Raw genomic sequence first — 24,302 nt, forward strand, 5'->3', positions numbered from 1 at the left:
CCAAAGAGTCATGTGGTCACAACCATCCTGTTCTCACAGCCATCACCCAGCTGCCCCCAATGGAAAGCCCTCAAAGAGGACCCAGAGCAGGACAGAATTCTGCCCATCGGCAACTCCCAGCTAGTGGCTTAGCGTGGGTTGCCAGTGCCCAGGGCCACGCGGTGGGGGGCGGGGCAGACTACACATGCACATTCAACGGCCTAACAGCAACCATGTCACCCAGGAGGTCACAGCCACAGAGAAAAGAGGTGTTCTGTTGTCTGGAGAGCTCACTTCCTGGTTCGCATGGAGAAGCTGTTTTCAACGGAACCCGGAAACAGAAAGCGTGCAGCTGTTATTGAGGCAGCACCACCGGGTGTTGGAATTTTGAGCCCCTAACAATTTTGTGCCCAGGGCAACCACCCCTGTGTGTCCCTCCCTTCCCACACTACGGCACTGCTCCCACCAAATGGTAGCGAGAGGCACAGTGCCCAGGGCTGCCAATACGTCCAGGATTTCCCAGAAATATCTGGGATTCGTTCGTCCGTCGGAAATAACATCTGGGCAGGATTTCTGAAAAGCCTGGGGCGTATGACAACCCATTTTGGAAGTGTTGATTTTTTAATAATAATAATAATAATAATAATAATAATAATAATAATAATAACAATAAAATAATAATAATAATAATAATAATAATAATAATAATAATATTTATACCCTGCCCATCTGGCTGGGTTGCCCCAGCCACTCTGAGTGGCTTCCAACAAAATATTAAAATACAATAGTCTATTATACATTAAAAGCTTCCCTAAACAGCGCTGCCTTCAGATGTCTTCTAAAAGTCTGGTAATTGTTTTTCTCTTTTACATCTGGTGGGAGGGCGTTCCACAGGGCAGGTGCCACTACCGAGAAGACCTTCTGCCTGGTTCCCTGTAACTTGGCTTCTCGCAGTGAGGGAACTGCCAAAAGGCCCTCCCAGGTGCGCTTGCTGCCATCTCTGAACCAGCATGAGTGGAATACTCCCCTCACAGCCAATGCAGCAATGGAGCAAAATAACCTGTCCACAGCAGAGCCTAACTGGAAGAAAACAAGGCCAGAGAAGCAAATCATACTGGGGCACAGCAGGCAAACTCTTCTCCTAGGCAGGTACTATGAGAACAGAAAGGCTGAGGGAGAGCAATGTTGTGGTTAAAGGGCAGGACTGGTGACAGCATAGATGTGGAATACTATGATTATTTTGGTGCTAGCCTGAACACCGTGGAAGAGCAGCACGATATAAACATAAATGTAATTATCTATGTAATTACGGTGTTGCCATGATACAGATACAGCTGACAACGTCTCCTCCAGCTCACAACTGCCATCACTGAAGCCACCAGAGGAAGAGGAAGGAGCAGACATTCTGTTGCGCTTAGATCCAGCTACGTGCTCTTTTTAATTACTAAGAACTGCTGCCTGAGTTTTCTTTTTTTCCACCTCATCTGTCTCCTGAGAAATCTCTATGTGGGACAAGAAGCTACAGTTAGAACTGGATATGGAACAACTGATTGGTTCAAAATTGGGAAAGGAGTATGACAAGGCTGTATATTGTCTCCCTGCTTATTTAACTTATATGCAGAATTCATCACGTGAAAGGCTGGGCTGGATGAATCCCTAGCCGGAATTAAGATTGCCGGAAGAAATATCAACAACCTCAGATATGGAGATGACACAACATTGATGGCAGAAAGTGAGGAGGAATTAAAGAACCTTTTAATGAGGGTCAAAGAGGAGAGTGCAAAATATGGTTTAAAGCTCAACATCAAAAATACGAAGATCATGGCCACTGGTCCCATCACCTCCTGGCAAATAGAAGGGGAAGAAATGGAGGCAGTGAGAGATTTTACTTTCTTGGGCTCCATGATCACTGCAGATGGTGACAGCAGCCACGAAATTAAAAGACGCCTGCTTCTTGGGAGAAAAGCAATGACAAACCCAGACAGCATCTTAAAAAGCAGAGACATCACCTTGCCAACAAAGGTCTGTATAGTTCACGCTATGGTTTTCCCAGTAGTGATGTATGGAAGTGAGGGCTGGACCATAAAGAAGGCTGATCGCCAAAGAATTGATGCTTTTGAATTATGGTGCTAGAGGAGACTCTTGAGAGTCCCATGGACTGCAAGAAGATCAAACCTCTCCATTCTGAAGGAAATCAGCCCTGAGTGCTCACTGGAAGGACAGATCCTAAAGCTGAGGCTCCAATAGTTTGGCCACCTCATGAGAAGAGAAGACTCCCTGGAAAAGACCCTGATGTTGGGAAAGATGGAGGGCACAAGGAGAAGGGGACGACAGAGGACAAGATGGTTGGATACTGTTCTCGAAGCTACCAGCATGAGTTTGACCAAACTGTGGGAGGCAGTGGAAGACAGGAGGGCCTGGCGTGCTCTGGTCCATGGGGTCATGAAGAATCGGACACGACTAAACGACTAAACAACAACAACCCCTCTCTTTTCCTTTTGTGCCATGACCTTTTAGAGTCTGAACATGGAGGGTTATCTCTTATTCCCAATCTCTGCAAGCCTTTTTCCAACTGTACAGTGGGACAGAAATGCTTCTAGGCAATCACTTAATTTGTTCGGCACCACAAAAAGATTAAGGGTGTCCTTTTTGCAAGCCAGTTGGTGAGCTTATTCCCTTATTCCCTAACTTCTGCATCTGCCCTTTGCTCTGCAACTCATTCATTCATCCTTGCATCACTATCTTCGGCCACAGCATGCTTCTCAACAGGGACGCTGATGCTCTTCCGCATTCCCAGGAGCCACAAATTCTACTTCTTGAGCACTAAATCAGAAGACTCGTTTCTGCTGTGCTGAGTTAATTTAATCCTTCTCCCCAAGAAAGAGGAGAGGCAAGGAAAATTCATCTTCAATTAAAACTCCATTTAATTTGTTGCAAGGAAGTCAGAAAATGAAAAGAAATGGAGCTGCCGCAACAAGCTGATATTAGCGCATCCCTGATCACGCCAGACTTTTTTTTTTTTTTATAATTAATTTTTATTCAAATTTATAATAACCAATCCAATTACAATTTAACATCCAATTTAACTTATACATCTTATAGACTTCCATCAACCTATCTGACAATTTCCATATTTTTCACAACATTTCACATTCCTTAAATTGTGTTGCACTTTAACAGTCCTTATTTTATCTTTCCTTTTAAACAACATTCCTTACTATTCTCTTCACAAAGCTTCCTGAAATCCAACAAGCGTTATTTCCTGATCACACACAGTTTTGATATACTCTGTAAATTTGTTCCAGTCCTCGGTGAACCTCTGATCGCGTTGGTCTCTAATTTTACATGTTAATTTATCCATCTCTGCGTATTCCATCAGTTTCATTCTCCATTCCTCCCTCGTTGGCATTTCTTCCTGTTTCCATTTTTGGGCCATCAAGATTCTGGCAGCTGTAACTGCATATCTAAATAGTTTCACATCTTTCTTTTCAACATCATTACCTAATATGCCTAATAACAATGCTTCTGGTTTCTTTACAAACGTGTATCTCATCATTTTTTTCATCTCGTTATAAATCATTTCCCAGAAGCTTTTCACTTTCTTGCATTCCCACCACATGTGATAAAATGTTCCTTCTTTCTCTTGACATTTCCAACATTTATTACTAACTTTAAACATCTTACCTAATTTCACTGGAGTTATATACCATCTATATAACATTTTCATCACATTCTCTTTTATCGTGGTACATGCGGTGAATTTCATTCCCTCTTTCCATAACCTTATCCAATCATCAAATTGTATATTGTAACCAAAATCTTTAGCCCATTGAATCATTGCCGTTTTAACTTCCTCGTCTTTTGTATGCCATTCAAGTAATAGTTTGTACATTTTTGACAATACTTTTACGTCGATCACGCCAGACTTTTGCCGGCTACTACAAAGTGACAAAACGTGAAAGAGCTTGGGTGGGGTTTTGGTGCCCTCTGGACCTCGCCAGACTCCAGCTCCCATCATCCTTTGGGCCACACCGGCTGCAGGGGGCTGATGGCAGTTGGAGATCCACAAGATACAGAGGGCACTAGGTTGGGAAAAGTTGGCCTAAGCCTAAGATATATTGAAAAAAGAAAGAAAAAGATGCCCCAAGACTGTAATTTGGCTATAATATTTATGCCCTTGCCCTTTACAGTGGACGCTCGGGTTGCGAATGTGATGCGTGCAGGATGCACGTTCGCAACCCGCAGTGGCGCATCTGCGCATGCGTGGGTTGCGATTCAGCGATTTGGCGCTTCTGCGCATGCGCGACCCCAAAACCCAGAAACAACCCTTTCCGGTACTTCCAGGTTCCGGCAGGTCCGTAACCCAAAAAAACGCAACCTGAAGCGTCTGTAACCCAGGTTTGACTGTACCACCAAACTTTCTGGCAGCAAGACCCTCGGGAGGTTGTGAACTCTCCTTCAGGAGAGGTTTTCAAGCAGAGGTTGGACGACCATCTGTCGCGGATGCTTTAGCTGAGATTCCTGCATGTCAAGGGGTTGGACTAGACAGGGGCGTAGCCAGCTGTTCTGGCAGCCGGAGCAGCGGGCGCAGGGCAACCCACCCATGGGTGCGCCACAGCGATCCACGTACTGGGGCAGGGCAATCCGCACACAGGGGCGCCGCGGCAATCCACCCGGGGGGGCAGCACAGTGAGCTGCCCACAGAGTCCGCCTGGTGGACACAAGCCCCTGGCTTCCATCACGGTGCTCTGTTGCGCCAGAAGTGGTTTAGTAGCCATGCTGGTCACATGACCCGGAAAGCTGTCTGCGGACAAACGCCAGCTCCCTTGGCCTGAAAGCCGCAACCCCATAGTCGCCTTTGACTGGATTTAACCGTCTGGGGTCCTTTACCTTTTACCTTACCAGTTTCTTGAGACACCTATGTATACCACCTTGAGCTACTTGGAAGAAGGGACGTGGGTGGCGCTGTGGTCTAAACCACTGAGCCTCTTGGGCTTGCTGATCGGAAGGTCAGTGGTTCGAATCCCCGCGACGGGGTGAGCTCCGGTTGCTCTGTCCCTGCTCCTGCCAACCTGGCAGTTCAAAAGCACATCAAGTGCAAGTAGATAAATAGGTACTGCTGTGGCGGAAAGGTCAACAGTGTTTCCGTGCGCTCTGGTTTCCGTCACGGTGTTCCGTTGCGCCAGAAGTGATTTAGTCCTGCTGGCCACATGACCCGGAAAGCTGTCTGTGGACAAACGCCGGCTCCCTTGGCCTGAAAGTGAGATGAGGGCCACAACCCCATAGTCGCCTTTGACTGGATTTAACCGTCTGGGGTCCTTTACCTTTTACCTTACCAGTTCCTTGAGACAGCTGATTTGACCCCAGTAAATCTGTTTGGATTACTGCAAGACACTCTGTGTGGGGGCTGCCTTGACAAGTGCTCAGAAACTTCCATTGGTTCAAAGAGCTGCAGCCAGATTGCTGAATGGGGCAGGTTATCGGAAGAGCAGACGACTGCCTTGTCACAACACTTCCACCTGCGATTGGTCTGTTTCCAGGCACAATTCAAAGCACTGGTTAGGACCTATAAAGCCCTACATGGCTTAGGTCCAAGCTCTCCAAAAGACCATATTCCCTTATATGAACCTGCCTGGATTATACGATATTCAGGGAATGCCGTTCTCTCAGTCCCAACACCCTCACAGGTACTCTTGATGGGGATGTAGGAGAAGGGCCTTCTTGGTGGTTGCTCCCAGACTTTGAAACTTCCTCCCTAGAGAATCTAGAATGGCTCTCTCCTTGCCCTTCTGCCCTCAGATGAAAACCTCATTCCAATAGGCTTTTGGGAACGGAATGAAAGACTGGTGCTGTGCTGTTTTTATTGTAAATATTTGCAGGTTTTAAAACAGATTTTATATATGTATATAGTTTTAATTCTATTAATGTCTAATTGTTTTTAATGAATGTTTTTTCCCTATGTTTTTAGCAATTCTTGTTTTTATCTGTAAGCCTCCTTGAGTCCCATCAGGGAAAAACGCAGGGTATAAATCAACAACAACAACAGTTTCTTGCACTCGTATTTCAAACAAGCAAGGAGAAGGTATACAGAGAAACTGGCAATAACCTTCTCAGACCTTTCCCCACTTGCCCACACATTAACTTGTTTATTATGCAAATTGTTCGTTATTATTCAAAACAAAGTAGCTGAAACTTGCCTCTCCAGATTTACCCAAGGGAACGAACAATCACAAGACCTTGTTGGAAAAAAACTGAAGCAATTCCTAAACTACATTACAATCTGTGCAAGCAATTTTTTGGCAAAGGCTTTTCGCACTGCACTGAAATGCATCTGCTCACCGGATCAGTCGCATTAGTCTGGATTCTTCCTTATTCCCAAAAGGAATGGAGAACCTGATCAGCACTTTAAGCAAGCAAGTTGAAGGGGAGGGGCATTTGACCCTGAACTGCCTGCAAACACTCCTCCTAAGTACTAAATCAGGCATCCCCAAACTCAGCCCTCCAGATGTTTTTTGGGACTACAATTCCCATCATCCCTGACCATTGGTCCTGTTAGCTAGGGATGATGGGAGTTGTAGTCCCAAAATATCTGGAGGGCCGGGTTTGGGGATGCCTGTACTAAAGCAAAAAAGTTCACTTGTTTAATACCAACTGGGCAAGGATTTCCTTGTATGTAAGCACACAGACTCAGGGGGCTATTTCCACGAGGTCCAGTTTCATGCCAACATAGAAATATTGCAAGATTTCCTCCAGAAACAGCAGCAGCAGCACACACAATTCCACACTGAACTGTCATTCCCAAAGCGGCAATCCAAAATGTGCGACAGCAACGTTGTGAGGTCCAGTCCAGAAGTAAAACAGAACATTCACAAAACGGTACACCCTGAAATTAAAATTCTAGGTGGCAGATTTCCATGGGAAGAGAGCAAGCTACAAGACGGGCTATCTCACACCACATCACTCAAGATTAACGAGGTAGAATTTCTCGTTTGCTGCCAAGATGCATGCATTTGGTGGGGGGGAGGGGAACCTGGTCAGCCAAATTTGTGTCTTGGCATTCAGACCAACGTCAACCTAAGCAGCATTCTGCTGGCCATCACGCATTGTAAGTCCACGCCACAAAGCGATCACCCACGCCACATGGCAGACTAGTGGGCATCAATGGCTTGCCACACTGATTCAGCCAGCCGGGGCAGCCACTACCGCAAAACTCAGCACTTTCCAGTGGCCTCATTCAGTCCACATCTTCGGCGGCAAGTTCTCGAGTGCAGGGAAATCGAGGGATTGGCCTCCGTGTGGGAAAACAGCCCTGTCTCCGATCTTCTTCCTGCAGAGATGCTCAAGTCACTTTTGAGAGTCCAAGATGACGGACGCCCATCAATCACATTAAGCTGCCTTGAAGGCAACGTGAATGCTGTACAGTAACAGACTGTACTCTGCAATTCCCTGCGTGAAGCTGCAGGCGCGTGGCATCAATCCGCACTCCTCCTTTCTTCCTTACGGGCTGCCAGCATGCTGAGCTTGCGGCAATTCCTACAGGCCAACGTTTTCGTTAGACCAGCGGCTCTCCGATGTAAGGGATAGGCATTAAGAACCCGCCTGCACATTACACGATTCCCGTGGCAATCTGCCCAGCTCTGCTTGTAAAGAAGCTGATCTTCAGATAAGGAGGGATGGAGAGGTTTGCAAGAGCTGCCTTAAATCCTTGCTGTCCTGGGATGGTGGAAACCATTACAGGTTTGGACTCACCACAGCAGTTTCTTGCTAGAAGCAGGCGAGGGAAGAGAGTTATCAGCTGCCCAGACAATATCCTTCCTGTTATCTCTGGCAGGTGATCTTCCCAACTCTGAACCATGGGGTAAAGCAACTGCACAATATAACAACAGGAAAGGCGGTAGGACTGGTTTGACACAGAGGAATGGTGGGGGAAACTAGGTGTACACTGTTTAAATTATTATTTGCTGATATTTAATTTTATTATTTACTATTAGAGCCTAATGGATTGTTGAATATTGCTTTATTTAAGTTGCTTATTCTAAAGTTATGTTTTATTATGACTTTTTTGCGTTGGATCAGAATGTTATTAGGTGTGTGATCTTTGCTGTCCATTTTATTATTATTATTATTATTATTATTATTATTATTATTATTATTATTTTCTACCCCCCCCCCAAATCTGGCAGGGTTTCCCCAGCCACTCTGGGCAGTTTCCAGCAAAAGATTAAAAATACATTCAAACATCAGTCATTAAAAACTTCCCTAAAGAGGGTTGCCTTCAGATGTCTTCTAAATGTCAGATTTTGTTGTTTCTTCAGCTTGTGTTGGGCCTCAAAGAATCCGATCCCCCTCCCTCACAGCTGGCAGCCAGAAATGGAAAAACAAGAAGTTCTTACCAAGGTTTTTATTTCAATATTCACAGAGAGAGAGACGTATGATGCTGCCTCTTAGATAATGGCGTTGTTCCGAGTTAAGTCCCACCCCCTCAGTTCCTCCTATTCTAGGTCATCCCTGTCCTTTCTGCCTCTGAGCATTTGTTCTCCTACTCTCAAGGCACGCCTGGTCCTGGGGGGGGGGTCAGGAACGCTTTCTAGAGACTCTGTCAGCTATCTCTCCCCAGTGCTTCCTCTTCCTCCTGCTCCTCTCCCAATATTTCCCAGCTTCTCCGCTCTGCAGCCTCTGAACTATGACCTTCTGCAAACCACTGTTCTAAATCTATACCATCTCCCTCTTCTCTGGGAAGTACAGCAGAAGGAGGGAGAGAAGTCTCCACCATTCCTCCTAAATCCAGTCTCTGACAGCTTGCAAACTGCCTTGTGTATAGTAACATAGAAAGGCGGTATACAAATTAAAAGTGAAATGAAATGAAAGTCAAATGAAATCTCCAGCTCAGCGCTGTGTTTAGCATATGCGCCGTCGGGGTGCAAAGATCCGCCCAGCGCCCCCAAATTTAGTTTAGCCCCCAAATTAACTTTTATTATGCTTATGTCAGACACCACGCTTATGCCTTATCTCTTGTTTACGTCCTGACAAGCGCCGCCGTTGTGAATGGCTGGCGCAGCGCGTCTTTGGAAAATGAGCGCACAAAGTCAAAAGTCCTTTAGTGAAACAGTAGGTATACATTTCGGTAATACCTAGGTATATATGTATTCTGTTTTTCTAGCTTGATCAAAATTGTTTATTATTTCATAACAGGTAGATAGTTAAGAGCATAGGCGGCTTCAGCGGCGGGCATCTGGCGCCCCCCCAGAATTTGGCACCCAGGTGCCCTGCACCCCTTGCACCCCCAGGTAAAGACGGCCCTGCTGTGGCTTATTCCTTCCCTGATCCAGTCCTACTCCCAAGTAGACAGGTTTTGCAGGAACAGCCCGATGCAAAGACAGGGGTTCGTGATGCACATCCTTTCGAAACATGGCCATATTGTCACACACACACCAGATCAGTTAATATCCTTGGAACAGGAAAGTTTGGATAAGAAATCAGGAAAACGCACAGCACTCAAAGACAGGAAGCTTGAAGGATGGCTAGATGTCAGTCAGATGGAGCCAGCAGGTTTCTCCCCAAAGTGCTGCCAGCCTCGTTCCTAGAAGATGCAGCCCTTGAATGATTTTGGGGGCTCAGCCTTTGTCAGAGGAGAAGAAGGGAAATCTAATGAGACCTGACATTTTGCTGAGAACCACACGCCTTAAGAGCACAGCGGGGTGAACCAGCTCTGTCCAAAGGAGCTGGCCAAGTTTACCGAAATGCAGCATCAGCACCGCTCCAAAAACAGCATCTTTGAGCGGCGACAAAGAAGGCAAGGAAATGCAATTAGAATAGGGGTTGTTTTTTCCCCCTGATGAGTGATGGATGAGAGAGACCTTCTCAAAATTATGCAGTGTGCAAAAGCAGCTCTTTTTGCATGGTTTGGTTATCTATTTCAACGGCTTCCTCTCTAGGAAGAGGGGTCACCTTACCTGCCAAATAGCAACTGAGGGCGGCGGCGCAATTTTATTTGGAGTGCAGCATAGCCCCCGCTCACACATTGTAGGCCTATTCCTAACCCCACCAGCAATTAAATTATTTTTAACATAGCATCTAGCCCAGGCTTCCTCAACCTCGGCCCTCCAGATGTTTTGAGACTACAATTCCCATCATCCCTGGCCACTGGTCCTGCTAGCTAGGGATCATGGGAGTTGTAGGCCAGAAACATCTGGAGGGCCGAGGTTGAGGAAGCCTGATCTAGCTCCATCTGGACTATACAGTTCAAGCAATATCATGGCACTTTAGACAGCCGTGCCTACTGTCCAAGAATCCTGGGAATCCTATTTATTATTGTATTTTTATATCGCCCCTTGTCGCAGGATCACAGGGCCCTTTACAATAGCAAAAAAAAACCCAAATACATAACATGGTAACAAGCAAACTACACCCCCTATTCGGTTCCAGTGAGTTCTGGCTGAAAAAAACCTACCCTGCAGTGGATCTAGCGGCGTCTTGCCCATAGAGGCAAGTGGCGTGGGGCGCCGGGGCGCCAAGTTCTGGAGGGCGCCAGGGAAGAGGCGGCCCTCACCCGCCTCCGCCATGCCATGCCAAATCAGTGCCGCGCCCGGAGCCTCTGCCTGCCATGGCCACCGCGGCACGGGCTCCAGGGAAGAGGTGGAGGCTGGACGCAGCACCTTCCAGCATCAGCTCACCACCCTCGCCCGCCTCACTGAAGCACCGCCGTGCCCTGAGCCTCTGCCTCTTCCCCACTGGAGGAGCCACCCTCCAGCCGCTGCCCGCTTCCTCCAGCCCCGCAAAGCTGCCAGCAGCGCCGTAAAAAGGTTGGCAACTCTGGAAAACAGGGGGGAGCGCCAGAGGGATCTTTGCACCACGGCGGCGGATATACCTTTTTTATAATAATTTTTATTGATTTTAGCATATAAATTATAAAATGTACCACAAAACTTATCACGTATACAATCTTTTTAGACTTCCATCAGCACCTCTGATAATGCACTGTTTTATCCACTTCTTATACATTTCTTAACTTTATATTGCCTTTAAGTCTCTTAATAAATTATCCTTTCCTTTGTCTATTTTCGAAATACTTCCAATAATACTCCTCACAGAACTTCTTGTAAACCTACAAACGTCGTCTGTTCTTCACAAATACTTTTCAAATAGTCCATAAATTTACTCCGGTCTTCTGTGAATTTCTGGTCCCGCCGGTTTCGAATTCTTCCTGTTAGTTTATCTATTTCTGCATAGTCCATTAACTTCATCCTCCATTCTTCAATCATCGGTAATCTGCGCCGGATATACTTAAGACGGCCCTGAGTGGGTCTACCCTTGAGTAAAACCTAGTTGACTACCACCCTACATTTCCAAGAAACACAGTTTGATAGCATTGGGTAAGTGACTAGAGATTGCAGTTTTAAATTTTTGGCTTGCTAAGCAGCAGAAAACCAAAAAGTCTCTCCCTCTCTTGAAACGCAAGACTGGGAGCTTGTGGTTTGGTATCCAAGTCACCTTATACGCCACTTTATTTATGATAGTAATTTACTCCAAACAGTCAGAGGAGGGGGCGAAACTTCCAAGAGAGACAGTTATCAGCAAAATCTTTTTTCCGGTATCATGTCCCAGGGTAATTATTTATTGCAGTTGCCAAACACAGTGCTTGAATTGTGCTTCCTCAGCTGTACAGTTATGATTTTGTCACTTTTCTGTTCTGGGCAAAGTTATAATGCCAAAGGACAGGGAGGGGAGGAACCAGCAAACAAGAAAAAGTGGAGCACGAATCATAAGAGATGCTGGTCTTTGGCCTCCAGAAAAGAGACTAGCCAGTTCACATCAGAAAGCTGGAATGGCGTAGTGGTTAGCGTGTTGGACTGGGACCTGAGAGACCAGGGTTCGAATCCCCACTCGACCATGAAACTCACTGGGTGACTTGAGAGACAATCACTGCCTCTCAACCCAACCTACCTCACAGGTTTGTTGTGTGGATTAAATGAGGAAGGAGAAACCTATGTATACCACCTTGAGCTACTTGGAAGAAGGGATGTGGGTAGCGCTGTGGTCTAAACCACTGAGCCTCTGAGCCTCTTGGGCTTGCCGATCAGAAGGTCGGTGGTTCGAATCCCCATGACGGGGTGAGCTCCCATTGCTCTGTCCCTGCTCCTGCCAACCTAGCAGTTCAAAAGCACACCTGTACAAGTAGGTAAATAGGTACTGCTGTGGTGGAAAGGTAAAAGGCATTTTCATGCGCTCTGGCTTCTGTCACGGTGTTCTGTTACGCCAGAAGCAGTTTAGTCCTGCTGGCCACATGACCCGGAAAGCTGTCTGTGGACAAATGCCAGCTCCCTCGGCCTGAAAGCGAGATGAGCGCCACAACCCCATAGTCGCCTTTGACTGGACTTAACCATCCAGGGGTCCTTTACCGTTTACCTTTACCTTACTTGGAAGAAAAGGTGGGATATTAATGCAATGAATAATAATAGTAATAATACTATTATTAGAGCACTCACACATGGGACCGCCTCTCCTGGCATGCCCAGGAGACCTTAAAGGTAAAGGTAAAGGTACCCCTGCCCATACGGGCCAGTCTTGACAGACTCTAGGGTTGTGCGCTCATCTCACTCTATAGGCCAGGAGCCAGCGCTGTCCGCAGACACTTCTGGGTCACGTGGCCAGCGTGACAAGCTGCATCTGGCGAGCCAGCACATCACATGGAACGCCGTTTACCTTCCCGCTGGTAAGCGGTCCCTATTTATCTACTTGCACCCGGGGGTGCTTTCAAACTGCTAGGTTGGCAGGCGCTGGGACCGAAAGACAGGAGCGCACCCCGCTGCGGGGATTCGAACCGCTGACCATGCGATCGGCAAGTCCTAGGCGCTGAGGTTTTACCCACAGCGCCACCCGCGTCCCTGCGGAGGACCTTAAGGTCCACAAATGACAACACTTTGGAGGTCCCGAGCCTCAAGTAGATTAGATTGGTCTCAACAAGGTCCAGAGCCTTTTCTGTACTGGCCCCGACTTGGTGGAATGCTCTTTACACAAGAGAACAGGGCCCTGCAAGACATGACATCTTTCCGCAGGGCCTGCAAGACAGAGCTGTTCCGCCTGGCCTTTGGTTTGGACTCAGTCTGGCCCTTATGTTCCCGCCCCCCCCCTATGGTTTTGATCTATGAGCTACTTTCAAAATGAGGCTGCATTTTAAATTGCATTTTAACCTGTATTTTAAATTGGTATTATTATTATTATTATTATTATTATTATTATTATTATTATTATTATGTTTTTTACTGTGATTTTACTGGTGTTAGCTGCCCTGAGCCTGGCTCTGGCTGGGGAGGGCAGGGTAAAAATAAACTCAATTACAAATAAACTCAGTTACAAACTCAGTTATAAACTTACACAGTTGCATGAAGTTGTTTTTCGTTAACTTAATTTAACTTTATCTAACAAATACAGTGGTACCTCGGGTTAAGAACTTAATTCGTTCCGGAGGTCCGTTCTTAACCTGAAACTGTTCTTAACCTGAAGCACCACTTTGGCTACTGGGACCTCCCGCTGCCGCTGCTGCGCGATTTCTGTTCTCATCCTGAAGCAAAGTTCTTAACCCGAGGTACTATTTCTGAGTTAGCGGAGTCTGTAACCTGAAGCGTATGTGACCTGAAGCGTATGTAACCCGAGGTACCACTGTACTTTATATTGCATGGTTCATTCAATGCTAGCAAGATGTTTAACTGAGAATCAATCACAGTCAGTTCATTCTTTGAAAAATTGGACTTTAGAGCTGTGTTGCCCACAAAATGGCAACTAGACATTCCATTTTGGTGACTGTAACCATGGTTAAAGGAGCCATGTGGCATCTAACTTATAAAGCTGAGTTTCTAAAACTGCTATGGGCATCTGATTGGTCACTGTCAGAACAAAATACTGGATTAAATAGGCCTTTGGCTTGACCCAGCAAGGCTTTTCTTGTGTTCTTATACAGCTAAATAATAAATATCAAAGTGAAGAGCATACTTAGTTCTTAAGAAGTATAACTCTCTCCAAAACATGCAACAGACCTATTTCCTCATTAACCAAGTCCCCTATCAACATCTCCACCTTATCCAAATTGAGCATAGTTTCACTTGTCCTAACGCAGCCCACCATCGATACCTTCTCCATACAGAAAAGCGTTGCTCAAAGTTCTCCCGAAAAGTTGTCATCACCAACAATCCCTTCTGCCAAAAATAAAAAGGAAAACGCATCCTTGAACCCGCAACATTCCCCTTCAGAACTGCCAATGCTGACACAAAGGTCCCCCCAAAAATAGCAGATTCATCAGGACTAGCGACTTAACTCCTGGCACCATCTCCAGCTGCGTAATTCCATTAAAGCCAATAGATGTTCTGGGGCCCAAAGTCAGCTCCGCTTCTTGTTGCTCACAAAAAAAAAACCACCAATATAAATAAATAAATAAAAAGCACAATGTTTGCCTACTGAACGCTCTCTATCTAACAGCATCAATGCATCTTTGCAAAAGGTATGTATTACATCTCGTGTCAGGATGAGCCAAGATCTGCTAGCGGAGAGACGGCCAAAGCTTTCCGCCATTCCGATCGCCCCTGCCAAAATATTTGCATCATTGCTGGAGATTTTAACGTGATCCGGAGCATATCAAGAAGGCAGGAAGGAAGGTTCTTTGTCTCTGTCATCTGAAAATTCCCTAACCTTACAGACAGGTCATATAATTGTACAGTGGTATCTCGGGTTACAGACGCTTCGGGTTACAGACGCTTCAGGTTACAGACTCACCTAACCCAGAAATAGTACCTCGGGTTAAGAACTTTGCTTCAGGATGAGAACAGAAATCGCATGGCAGCAGTGGGAGGCCCCATTAGCTAAAGTGGTACCTCAGGTTAAGAACAGTCTCAGGTTAAGAACGGACCTCCAGAACGAATTAAGTTCTTAACCCGAGGTACCACTGTAAATCCTAGAACTAACAGAGTTAACAGAAATAGCTGTTTTTTCTAGGGCTATACATTGGTACCTCGGGTTACAGGCGCTTCAGGTTACAGATGCTTCAGGTTACAGACTCCGCTAACCCAGAAATAGTACCTCGGATTAAGAACTTTGTTTCAGGATGAGAACAGAAATCATGCAGCGGTGCTCTTCTCCACAAATTTTCCCAATCTGACTTGAACTTTTAATGCAACTTCCCCTCCCCGCTCCCCCCCATAAACACACAATATGTTCACAGCTTCTTTCTACTTCAAAAAGCAATTCCAGCCAACCAGGAGTCACATAGTGAACAAGATGTCATCCCAACACTACGAGAACCAATCATATTTGACCATCTGCTGACATCATCAGTGGCAAACAACGCTTCCTGAACTGACCACATGCCAATCAGGAACGTGCAAGCAATTGAGGGCTACATTTTTGACCTTTTCGCAGCAATCACTGAAAAATCACCAAAGGGAGAGGCTTTCAAATACGATATCTTTATTGTCATTGTCCCATACCGAACAATGAAATTGAAAAATCTACATAAGACATTCAAAAACCCCTAAAAACTCTGAAGCCCCATTTTAAAATACAATATACTCCTATAGAGACTCCTTATACTGTGTTTAAAAGCAGAATTGCATTTGGGTAGAAACTGTTTCTCAGGCGGCTAGTCCTGAGATGATGAAATACTGATGAAAATGTTATTAGATCCCCCCTTTGTTTGTTTGTTTTTGCAACTGTATCCCACCTCTTCCTCCAAATAGCTCAAGGTAGCATCCTTGGTTCTCCCCATCCTCATTTTATCCTCACAACAACCCTATGAGGTGGACTAAGCTGAGAGTGAGGGACTCTCGGTGAGCTTCATGGCTGAGTGGAGATTTGAACCCTGGTCTCCCAGGTCTTAGTCCAACACGCTAATCATTACACCACACTGTCTTTCCCTGCCCCCTCCATAGTGAGTACGACAACCATTATCTCTCCCATCAGAGATGATGGTTAAGTGGATCTTCACAGTGAGTCTTTGAACAGATGCGAGGGACTGCTGTGAAATGTGATTTTACAAGGGGTCTCCATGCAGTTGTCATAACTCATCAACTAGCCCAGGGTGAGGTCGTAGGATTAAAGTTTGCCCGTGATAATTACAGACCAAGCGTCCTTTTTACTACTGGTCTCTGTCAGGTTGCTATCATGAATCAGTGATCTAGGTCACCGTCTCTCAACACACACAGCAATTTCAAAAAGCAGTCCATCGCCTGCTGATTACTTGGCGAAGTTCAAATGCTGTCCAATATTTCAGCAAAACACATCTTTCTTGATTTAAGCATGATGTCAGCAGGGATCAGAATTCTTGCCCTCTTCTCTGCTGGAGTCTGTGTTTTCTTATCCTCTCCTTAGTTTTGACACCCATTCAAATATCTGAAGCTGCAGGTGCTTCGTGAGGATTAAGGCCTATTTAGAATTACAGATCCATCATTTTAATATAGGGCAAAGAGGTGTGGATCTGTTCAAGTTTGAAGGTTTGTTGGTTGGCATCAAAAGGGTTCTTTCTGAGGGTGGTAGCCAAGTTTTACGCAAAGTAAGCCCGTGTTAGAAACTCAGATATATAAGCTACAGTAGGTGCCAACCCTTAAACCAGGCTTACAGTCACCAAAATGAAACACCTAGCTGCCATTTTTGGGCCAGATGGCTCTAAGGTCTTATTTTTCAATATGACTTTTTGGTGGCCAACAGCCAGGTGCAAAATGCGCCTGGCAAATTTCGAACACTGGAATCAACCCACAAAAAATTAAAGAACCCAAGCTAGTAATTTTCAATGAGTCTACTCTAAGTAGGAGTAGCACTGGATCCCAATACAATCTGCAAGAACTCTGCCAAAGTCACAGGAAGGTATCTTGCACCTTCGTGCCAGAAATATCTACTCCAGTCTTCCCAAACCTGATGACCTCCATATGTTTCCGACGAAAACTCCAGCCAGCATGCTAGTAGACTGACTCGCAGCATCTCATGAAGCCTTTCCAAACATGAGTATTAACAACATTGCCTGAGGCCACTGTAGAAACAGACGGCAGGTGGCCAACCAGGAGCAGAATGTTGGCTACCTCGCAGGGGTGTAAGCACTGGGAAAACAGGAGCTGGCTGTGAGCTTCCGTGACCCAAGTCTTTTGCTAGCCCTGCTATACAGACAGGAATTATTCCAAGGGCATCGATCAGAGGATGGCAACCTTCAGCCCTCAGCAAGCACTTTAGGCCACTGGCAAGTGGAAGCTGTCCCTCCCTCAACAACAACCTAGCAGGGAGGAAAAGAAAGACAGAGAGAAGTTGGTGGCCCCCAAGAGATTACTCTCCAAGGGAATGTGGCCCTCGACAGTAGCGGGGAAAGGCTGCTGGACCCTTAAATAAATGTAATGTGCAACACTAAAAAAGGTAAAGGGACCCCTGACCATTAGGTCCAATCGTGGCCGACTCTGGGGTTGCGGCGCTCATCTCGCTTTACTGGCCGAGGGAGCCAGCATACAGCTTCCGGGTCATGTGGCCAGCATGACTAAGCTGCTTCTGGCGAACCAGAGCAGCGCACAGAAACGCTGTTTACCTTCTCGGAGGAGCGGTACCTATTTATCTACTTGCACTTTGACGTGCTTTCGAACTGCTAGGTGGGCAGGAGCTGGGACCGAGCAACGGGAGCTCACCCCGTCAGGGGGATTCGAACTGCTGACCTTCTGATCAGCAAGTCCTAGGCTCTGTGGTTTAACCCACAGCGCCACCTGTGCAACACTACCACATAATAAATGTAATAAATAAATGCAATGTTCAACACTACTACACTGAAGCTGATAAGTGCAAAGTTTTGCAATGCGAGGCCGCATCACTCACTTCCAGTCAAGAGAGGTTTGCAAGAGAGAGCCATATTTGACTCACAACAATCCAGCAGAGCCAACAAAATTCTCACAAGCATGAGCAAACCCACCACTATGGGATGAGTGAATTACTCCTTCAGCTTTGATGTCACAACTCCTCTTCCTTGCATCCAAGTTCGATTGAATAAAGGAATGTGCTGCTGACCAGATGTATGTTGCCTGGAGTCGATGACACCAGCACTCAATGATCTGCACAGAATAGACTTTGTATGGAGCCCCTTTTCTCCTTCCCCTATGGTGAGCCATGATCTCATCTAGGTGACCAAGCAAATAATTTTTTTCTTTAAAAATCAAATTAGTTCTTATTGTTTTCCCTCTAGGGCCACAGTTCTCAATGTGGGACACACGCCCCACAAGGGTGCAATTTGATTTTTAAGGGGGGCAATTCGAGAATGAGTTATTAACAGTGAATGGCCTTTTAGGCTTCCTCCGTGTGAATAGGAGTTCATTTTTGAATAATAAGAATAATATGTCAAGGTGGGTACATCAGGGTTTTAGAGATACAGTGGTACCTTGGGTTATATACGCTTCAGGTTACAGACGCTTCAGACTCCGCTAACCCAGAAATAGTACCTCGGGTTAAGAACTTTGCTTCAGGATGAGAACAAAAATTGTGTTTGTTCCCGCGGTAGCAGCGGGAGGCCACATTAGCTAAAGTGGTGCTTCAGCTTAAGAACAGTTTCAGGTTAAGAACAGACCTCCGGAACGAATTAAGTTCTTAACCCGAGGTACCACTGTACTTAGGTGGGGCATGGGTAAAAAAAATGTTGGGAACCACTGCTCTAAGGCTATTGATGTTCCATTATTATTATTATTATTATTATTATTATTATTATTATTATTTTATTGTTTATACGCCACCCATCTGACTGGGTTGCCCCAGTCTGGGCGGCTCCCAACAAAATATTAAAAACACAGTAAAACATCAACCAATACAATAGTTGTATCTGTTTGGCATCTGATGGGAGGGCGTTCCACAGGGAGGGTGCCCCTGCTGGGAAGGCCCTCTGCCTGGTTCCCTGTAACCTCACTTCTCACAGTGAGGGAACCACCAGAAGGCCCTCATAGGAGGACCTCAGCATCCGGGCTGAGCGATGGGGGTGGAGACGCTCCTTCAGGTATACAAGGCCAAAGCCATTAAGGGCTTTAAAGGTCAGCAACAACCCTTTGAACTGTGCTCGGAAACATACCGGGAGCCAGTGCAGATACTTTTGGACCAGGGTTATATGGTCCCAGCTGCCGCATTCTGTATTAGCTGTAGTTTCCGAGTCACCTTCAAAGGTAGCCCCAAAGGTAGAGTGCATTGCAGTAGTCCAAGCAGGAGATAACCAAAGCATGCAGCACCCTGGCGAGACAGTCCGTGGGCAGGTAGGGTTTCAGCCTGCATACCAGATGGAGCTGGTAGACAACCACCCCAGATACAGAATTAACCTGAGCCTCCATGGACATGTTCATTGGTTTCATCACGACTCTTCTTGGTGTCCAAGTTCAATTTAATAAAGCAATGTGCCACCAGATGAAATGGACTCCCACGACCCACAAAGTTTAGGGACCCCTGAACCAGATACTGTGATCTGCCCCCTTTTGCCATTGGTTCAAGAGCCTAGTGATGACCTACCACAGCCCAGGTGCAACAGACCTGAGAAGCCATCTCCACGCCTAACGTTCCACCGTTGCAGCCCTTAAGTTTCAGGGTGGTGTTCCTGCTGCATTCACTATCTATGCACCAAGTTAGGACTGCAAGAGTGTGCAGAGAGGTTTGTTTGGGCCTCTCAGCAGTGCGACCTTCTTCCCCTCAGAGACTCCCCAAAGCCCAAATGTGACAACAAAGGCAAGTGTGCAAAAATTAAATAACCGTGTGGAATATTCTTTACAGGACTGTCCCACTTTGGACTGCAGGTTGGGGAACTATAACCACAGAATTGTAGAGTTGGAAGGGACCACAAGGGTCATCTAGTCCAACCCCCTGCAATGCAGGAATTTCAGCTAAAGCATCCATGACAGATGGCCATCCAACCTCTGCTTAAAATCCTCCAAGGATGGAGAGTCCCAAGGGAGACTGTCCCACTGTCAAACAGCTCTTGCCATCAGAAAGTTTTTCCTGATGTTTAGTCGGAATCTCCCTTCTTGTAACTTGAAGCCATTGGCCTCCAGAGCAGGAGAAAACTGAGATCTTCGGATGAAGGGCAGAATACACATTTAATAAAGAAATAACCTGGAAGGGCCCTTTTCCCAGGTTGGGCCCAAACCTGAGTCTGGGCTCACAGCCCTTCTAAAGCCGTTTCTCAGAAACATGAATATTCCAGTTACCTCAAGAGTGGGGAACCTATGACCCTCCCGGTGTTGCTGAACTACAACTCCCATCAGCCCCTGCAAGCATGTCCAATGGGCAGGAGTGATGGGGGTTACAATACGATATGATACAATGATACAATAATCTTTATTGTCATTGTCCCACATAGAATAATGAAATTGAAAAAATCTACATCAGACCAACAAGCCTGCTATCCCAGCCTGGTTAGCCCCCTAAAAACTCTGATACCCCATAATTAAATACAATATACTCCCATAGAGACTACCTTACCTTGTTGTTTAGCAATACCCGGAGAGTCAAAGGTCCCCCACTCCTGATCTGGAAGAACCACAGGTTCTTCATTCTTGCTTTTTCTGGTTCTTAGGTGGCAAAAAAATCACAAGGGCCCTGAAAATGTATATACAACGCCCCCTCTTTTTTTCATAGTTCAAAACTTGAATATATGCAAGTTTTGAACATAAATGCATATAGAACATATTCTTGTTCTGAATTTCTCCACTACCACCAGCACTTTTTCCCCACCAACCATTGAAAGCAAAAGCACCACCTTCTAAAAATTCGTAAATAGTACCTACAACTCTCCCCACCCTCCCCAAGATCAACGATATTTCGGAGTGGGGGGAGGAGAATGCTCAAAGCCTTTGTGAGTAATTCCATTTCAGCAGATTTTCAATGCTATTTAAATAAAAAGATTCCCTCCCTCTCAAAGTGACCACACACCAACAGAACATATCTCGTATTATCTCCAGGTTTCAATAACAGGCCAGAAAAGAGTTCCATGGGTCCATGGGAATGATAAATGAAAGCAGCTCTGGCCAAAATCCAAAAAAAATAAACCCTTTCCATTTCAGCAAGCTTTCAGATTGCAGTGCTATGCATGTTGCCTTTAAGTCCAATGAACATAAAGGGGCTCGTTTCTGTGTAAGCATGCATAGGACTGAATTGTTAGCCATTTTCACCTGTCCCCATACAAGACACCCATTGATGTTGATTCATACCCGACAAAGTACAAATCTTGCTTATACCTGTCAATATAGCTAGAATGGAACGGCTGTGCTGCACGTAAATGAGTGGCAATTTTACTAAGTGCATTGCAAAAGCAACCTATGCTTGATTAATCATCGCATTTTCAGTTGTATCCCCTGCGCGTCTTTTCTATAATTTGATATTTTTTTTAAAAAAAAAAGAAACACACACATGCTTCTTGCAGCTGAGCAATTATATCCATGCAGCCATCCCTTGAAGCACTGGTGTGTCAACATCTGCCTTTTGTCCCTGAATCTCCCCTCTCTGCTCCTGATGAGAAAGCTCCCAGCTCCAATTTGCATCCCTTTCTAGAGCCATCTCTCCAGTATCTCCAACGTCAACAGTGCAAGGAGGGGAAGCAGGCAACCAAGATGTCTTAGCTGTGCAGCCTTGCACTTCAAGCATCAAACAGAGGAGCTGGATCTACAGAGGTGCTTCTAATCTAAAACCAGGCAGGGGAGTAGGAGAAATGAAGGGGATGATGAGAGAGAAAGCCATGGGGGGGTGAGTTAGTTGGGTCTGTGTACCATTCAGCCCAAGATAGTGCTACGGTGAGACTACGGCAAGGCAGGAGCAAAGCAGTGAGCAATTCTGCTCCACAGATCTGAGCCAATACGGAATCGCATCTGCTGTACATACAGACATTCAACATACAAGTCCTTGCTCCTTTGCACACGGGACAAAAGGATGGAGCATTTGCTCCACACTAAAATTGGGAAGAAAAAGACACTGTGTTCCAGCAGGCATAATCTTGGGCAAAAAGGGGACTGGGGTTCCATCCCCGCAGCTGCCTAGGCCCAACCGGTTGTATAAAAGCTCCCCATCAGAAGGGAAACAGTTTCCCCATCTGTACATTGGGGCTAGTGGCGAGGATGATAATCAGAGGCTGGGCAGCAGCATCATAAAAATCCCAAAATGCTGTCTCAACAGTAACTTTGATTTACTGCATGAAGCCCTTGGGGAGACAGTACACGGCAAGTCATTCCCCCCCCCCACCTTGCAATTATTCCTCCAATTGTTTGCAAAGAAAGTAACATGACCGATAGCAGGTAGCTGTCATTTGGCTGGAAGCGGAGGAGATGGGAGATGAAGACACAAGCAAACAGGCTCTGAAATGAAATGAACATTTATCCACTAGAGCAGGCCAACCACCCTGCCAGAGGCAGCTAGACGTGTGTCTTTTTCAGAGAGTGATACAAAAACGGGGAAAGTTGGCGATGCCCAATCCTGGGATCTTGCCTTTGAGATGATGGAGCTGAATAACCCAAGGTCCTGAATAACCCCAAAACTAACTGCAATCCAATCTTGCGCTCCCCTGAGCCTACCGATGCAAGCAGTCTGCCATCACAGCATACAGTAGCAATGAGTTCCACAGGTAACTGATGCATTGTACCAAGCACTATTCTCTTTCGTTTTGTTTCTTTAGATATACAGCTTACCACTTTCAATGGATGGCTCCCTGATTTGTTTGGGTTTTCTTTGTTTTGTTTTGTTTTTAGATTAGCGAGAGGGTGAGTCATTTTTTCTACCCTCCTGTCTCTTCCTCCCCACCCCCCTTCCCGGTTGTTGCTTCATCTCTCACCTTTTTCTGCTTTTACCCAATGATGGATCGATGGCTAAGCAAAGCTTAATGGACACGTGTCTCCCCAACCCCCAACCCTGCAAGCAAAGCAGCCTGGCGCCAGAATCGAGGCCCAAAACTAACTGGTTATGGCAGGGTTTTTTCTGGTTTTGTGTGGTTGTTTTTAAGAGTAGCAAACTGGCGAGTAACCCTACCGCGCAAACAGCAGGGGGAACTGGCACAAAACGGTGCACGGGAAGGGATGGGACATAGGTAGCCTATTCATCTCTTTGCAGCTTGCAGATACGGCTTGCAGATAGCACTTCCGTCCAGATACAGCCAAGACAAATAGATAGGATGGGAGAGAGGGAGAGAGAGAGGGCTATGGTAGGCGATCTCCAAGGCTAGGCAGATATTTACAACTGGAGATCTCTCGACTAGGTGCCTAGGTGGACTGAACGATAGATGGAAGGAATGGCACAGCGAGGGATGGAGAAGAGGAAGAGGGAGGGACGCTGCTGTAGAAAAAGGTTGGGAATGCTGCAAGGATGGAGGTGGATGGAGAAGGGGGAATTGGCTGGGAGGAAGGAATCCTAGATGGAGGGGCCCGTGGCTGGAGGGGGCAGGATTGGAAGGAGGGTTTTCAAAGGGTTATCGATTAATGGGGTGCGGGCGCCTTTCGGCTTGCCAGAAGAGATGTGGAGGCAGGGGAGATGGAATGGAGAGATGGTCCTACGTGGCTGGAGCGGTGGTGGGTCTTAAGGCGGCCGCCCCCACCACCCCCCAGTTGAGACCACTACCACCACCTCCCGCCCGTCCGCCGGCTCCCTTTACTCACACGTAAGCGTGGTAGATGAACGCCCAGCCTCGGGGCCTCTCGAGCACGTTGTAGAGGAAATTCTGGAGCTTGCGGTAGAAGGCGTTCCTCTTGGGCGGCTTGCCGGACACGGCCGAGCGGGGCTTGCTGAGGATGGAGCCGCGCTTGCTGCCGCCCTCGGGGCCGGCGATGAGCAGCGCGCCGTCGCGGGTGGAGTCCGGCGCGCCGGGATCGAGACCCACGAAGCCCACCTTGAGCTTCTTCTCGCCCGACGCGCTCGGGTACACGCCTCCGTTGCGCGATTTCTGCACCATCCTGCTTTTGGGGGGGTGCGATGGGGAGGCGATGGGGGGGGGAGGATGGGGAGGGGGGGTCTCAGAGGGACTGCGAGGGGGGAGCAGGAGGAGGATGAGGAGGGCGGAGGGGCTGCCCCGGGCCGGATGGGGGCCGTGGCATGGCGGGGGTTGCGGGGAGCGGTCGGCGAGGAAGAGGCGCGGAGGAGGGAGGAGGAAGAAGAAGAGCGGGCGCTGCGGCGGAGGATGCCGCAGCTTCCCCGCGCTGGCGAAGGAGCCGGAGGAGCGGAGGGGAGGGAGGCGGCGGCGGGTGGCCGGGAGGGGGAGCGGCGTGGAGGGAAAGCGAGAAGGAGCTTCTGCAATCTGGGCAGCCCACTCTCCGCCTGCTTTTGGCGCAGCTCCGCCCCGACGCCGGCGGTGCCTCCCCGCGCCCCCT

General features: G+C 47.0%; 1 protein-coding gene across 10 annotated transcripts in view; it reads right to left on the reverse strand.

Moving 5' to 3' along the window:
• The window catches only part of KCNQ2 (potassium voltage-gated channel subfamily Q member 2), a 132,479-nt gene extending 108,582 nt beyond the window's left edge, over positions 1-23,897 (reverse strand). For all 10 annotated transcript variants that reach the window (XM_083618517.1, XM_083618515.1, XM_083618511.1 and 7 more), the window contains exon 1: positions 23,595-23,897. In XM_083618517.1, the coding sequence (XP_083474643.1) occupies positions 23,595-23,887 (293 nt within the window). In that variant the 5' untranslated portion in view covers positions 23,888-23,897. The remainder of the gene's footprint in view (positions 1-23,594) is intronic.
• Positions 23,898-24,302: the final 405 nt, after the last annotated feature.

Source organism: Podarcis filfolensis, assembly GCF_964270895.1.
Source record: "Podarcis filfolensis genome assembly, chromosome: 6".
Lineage (NCBI taxonomy): Eukaryota > Metazoa > Chordata > Lepidosauria > Squamata > Lacertidae > Podarcis > Podarcis filfolensis.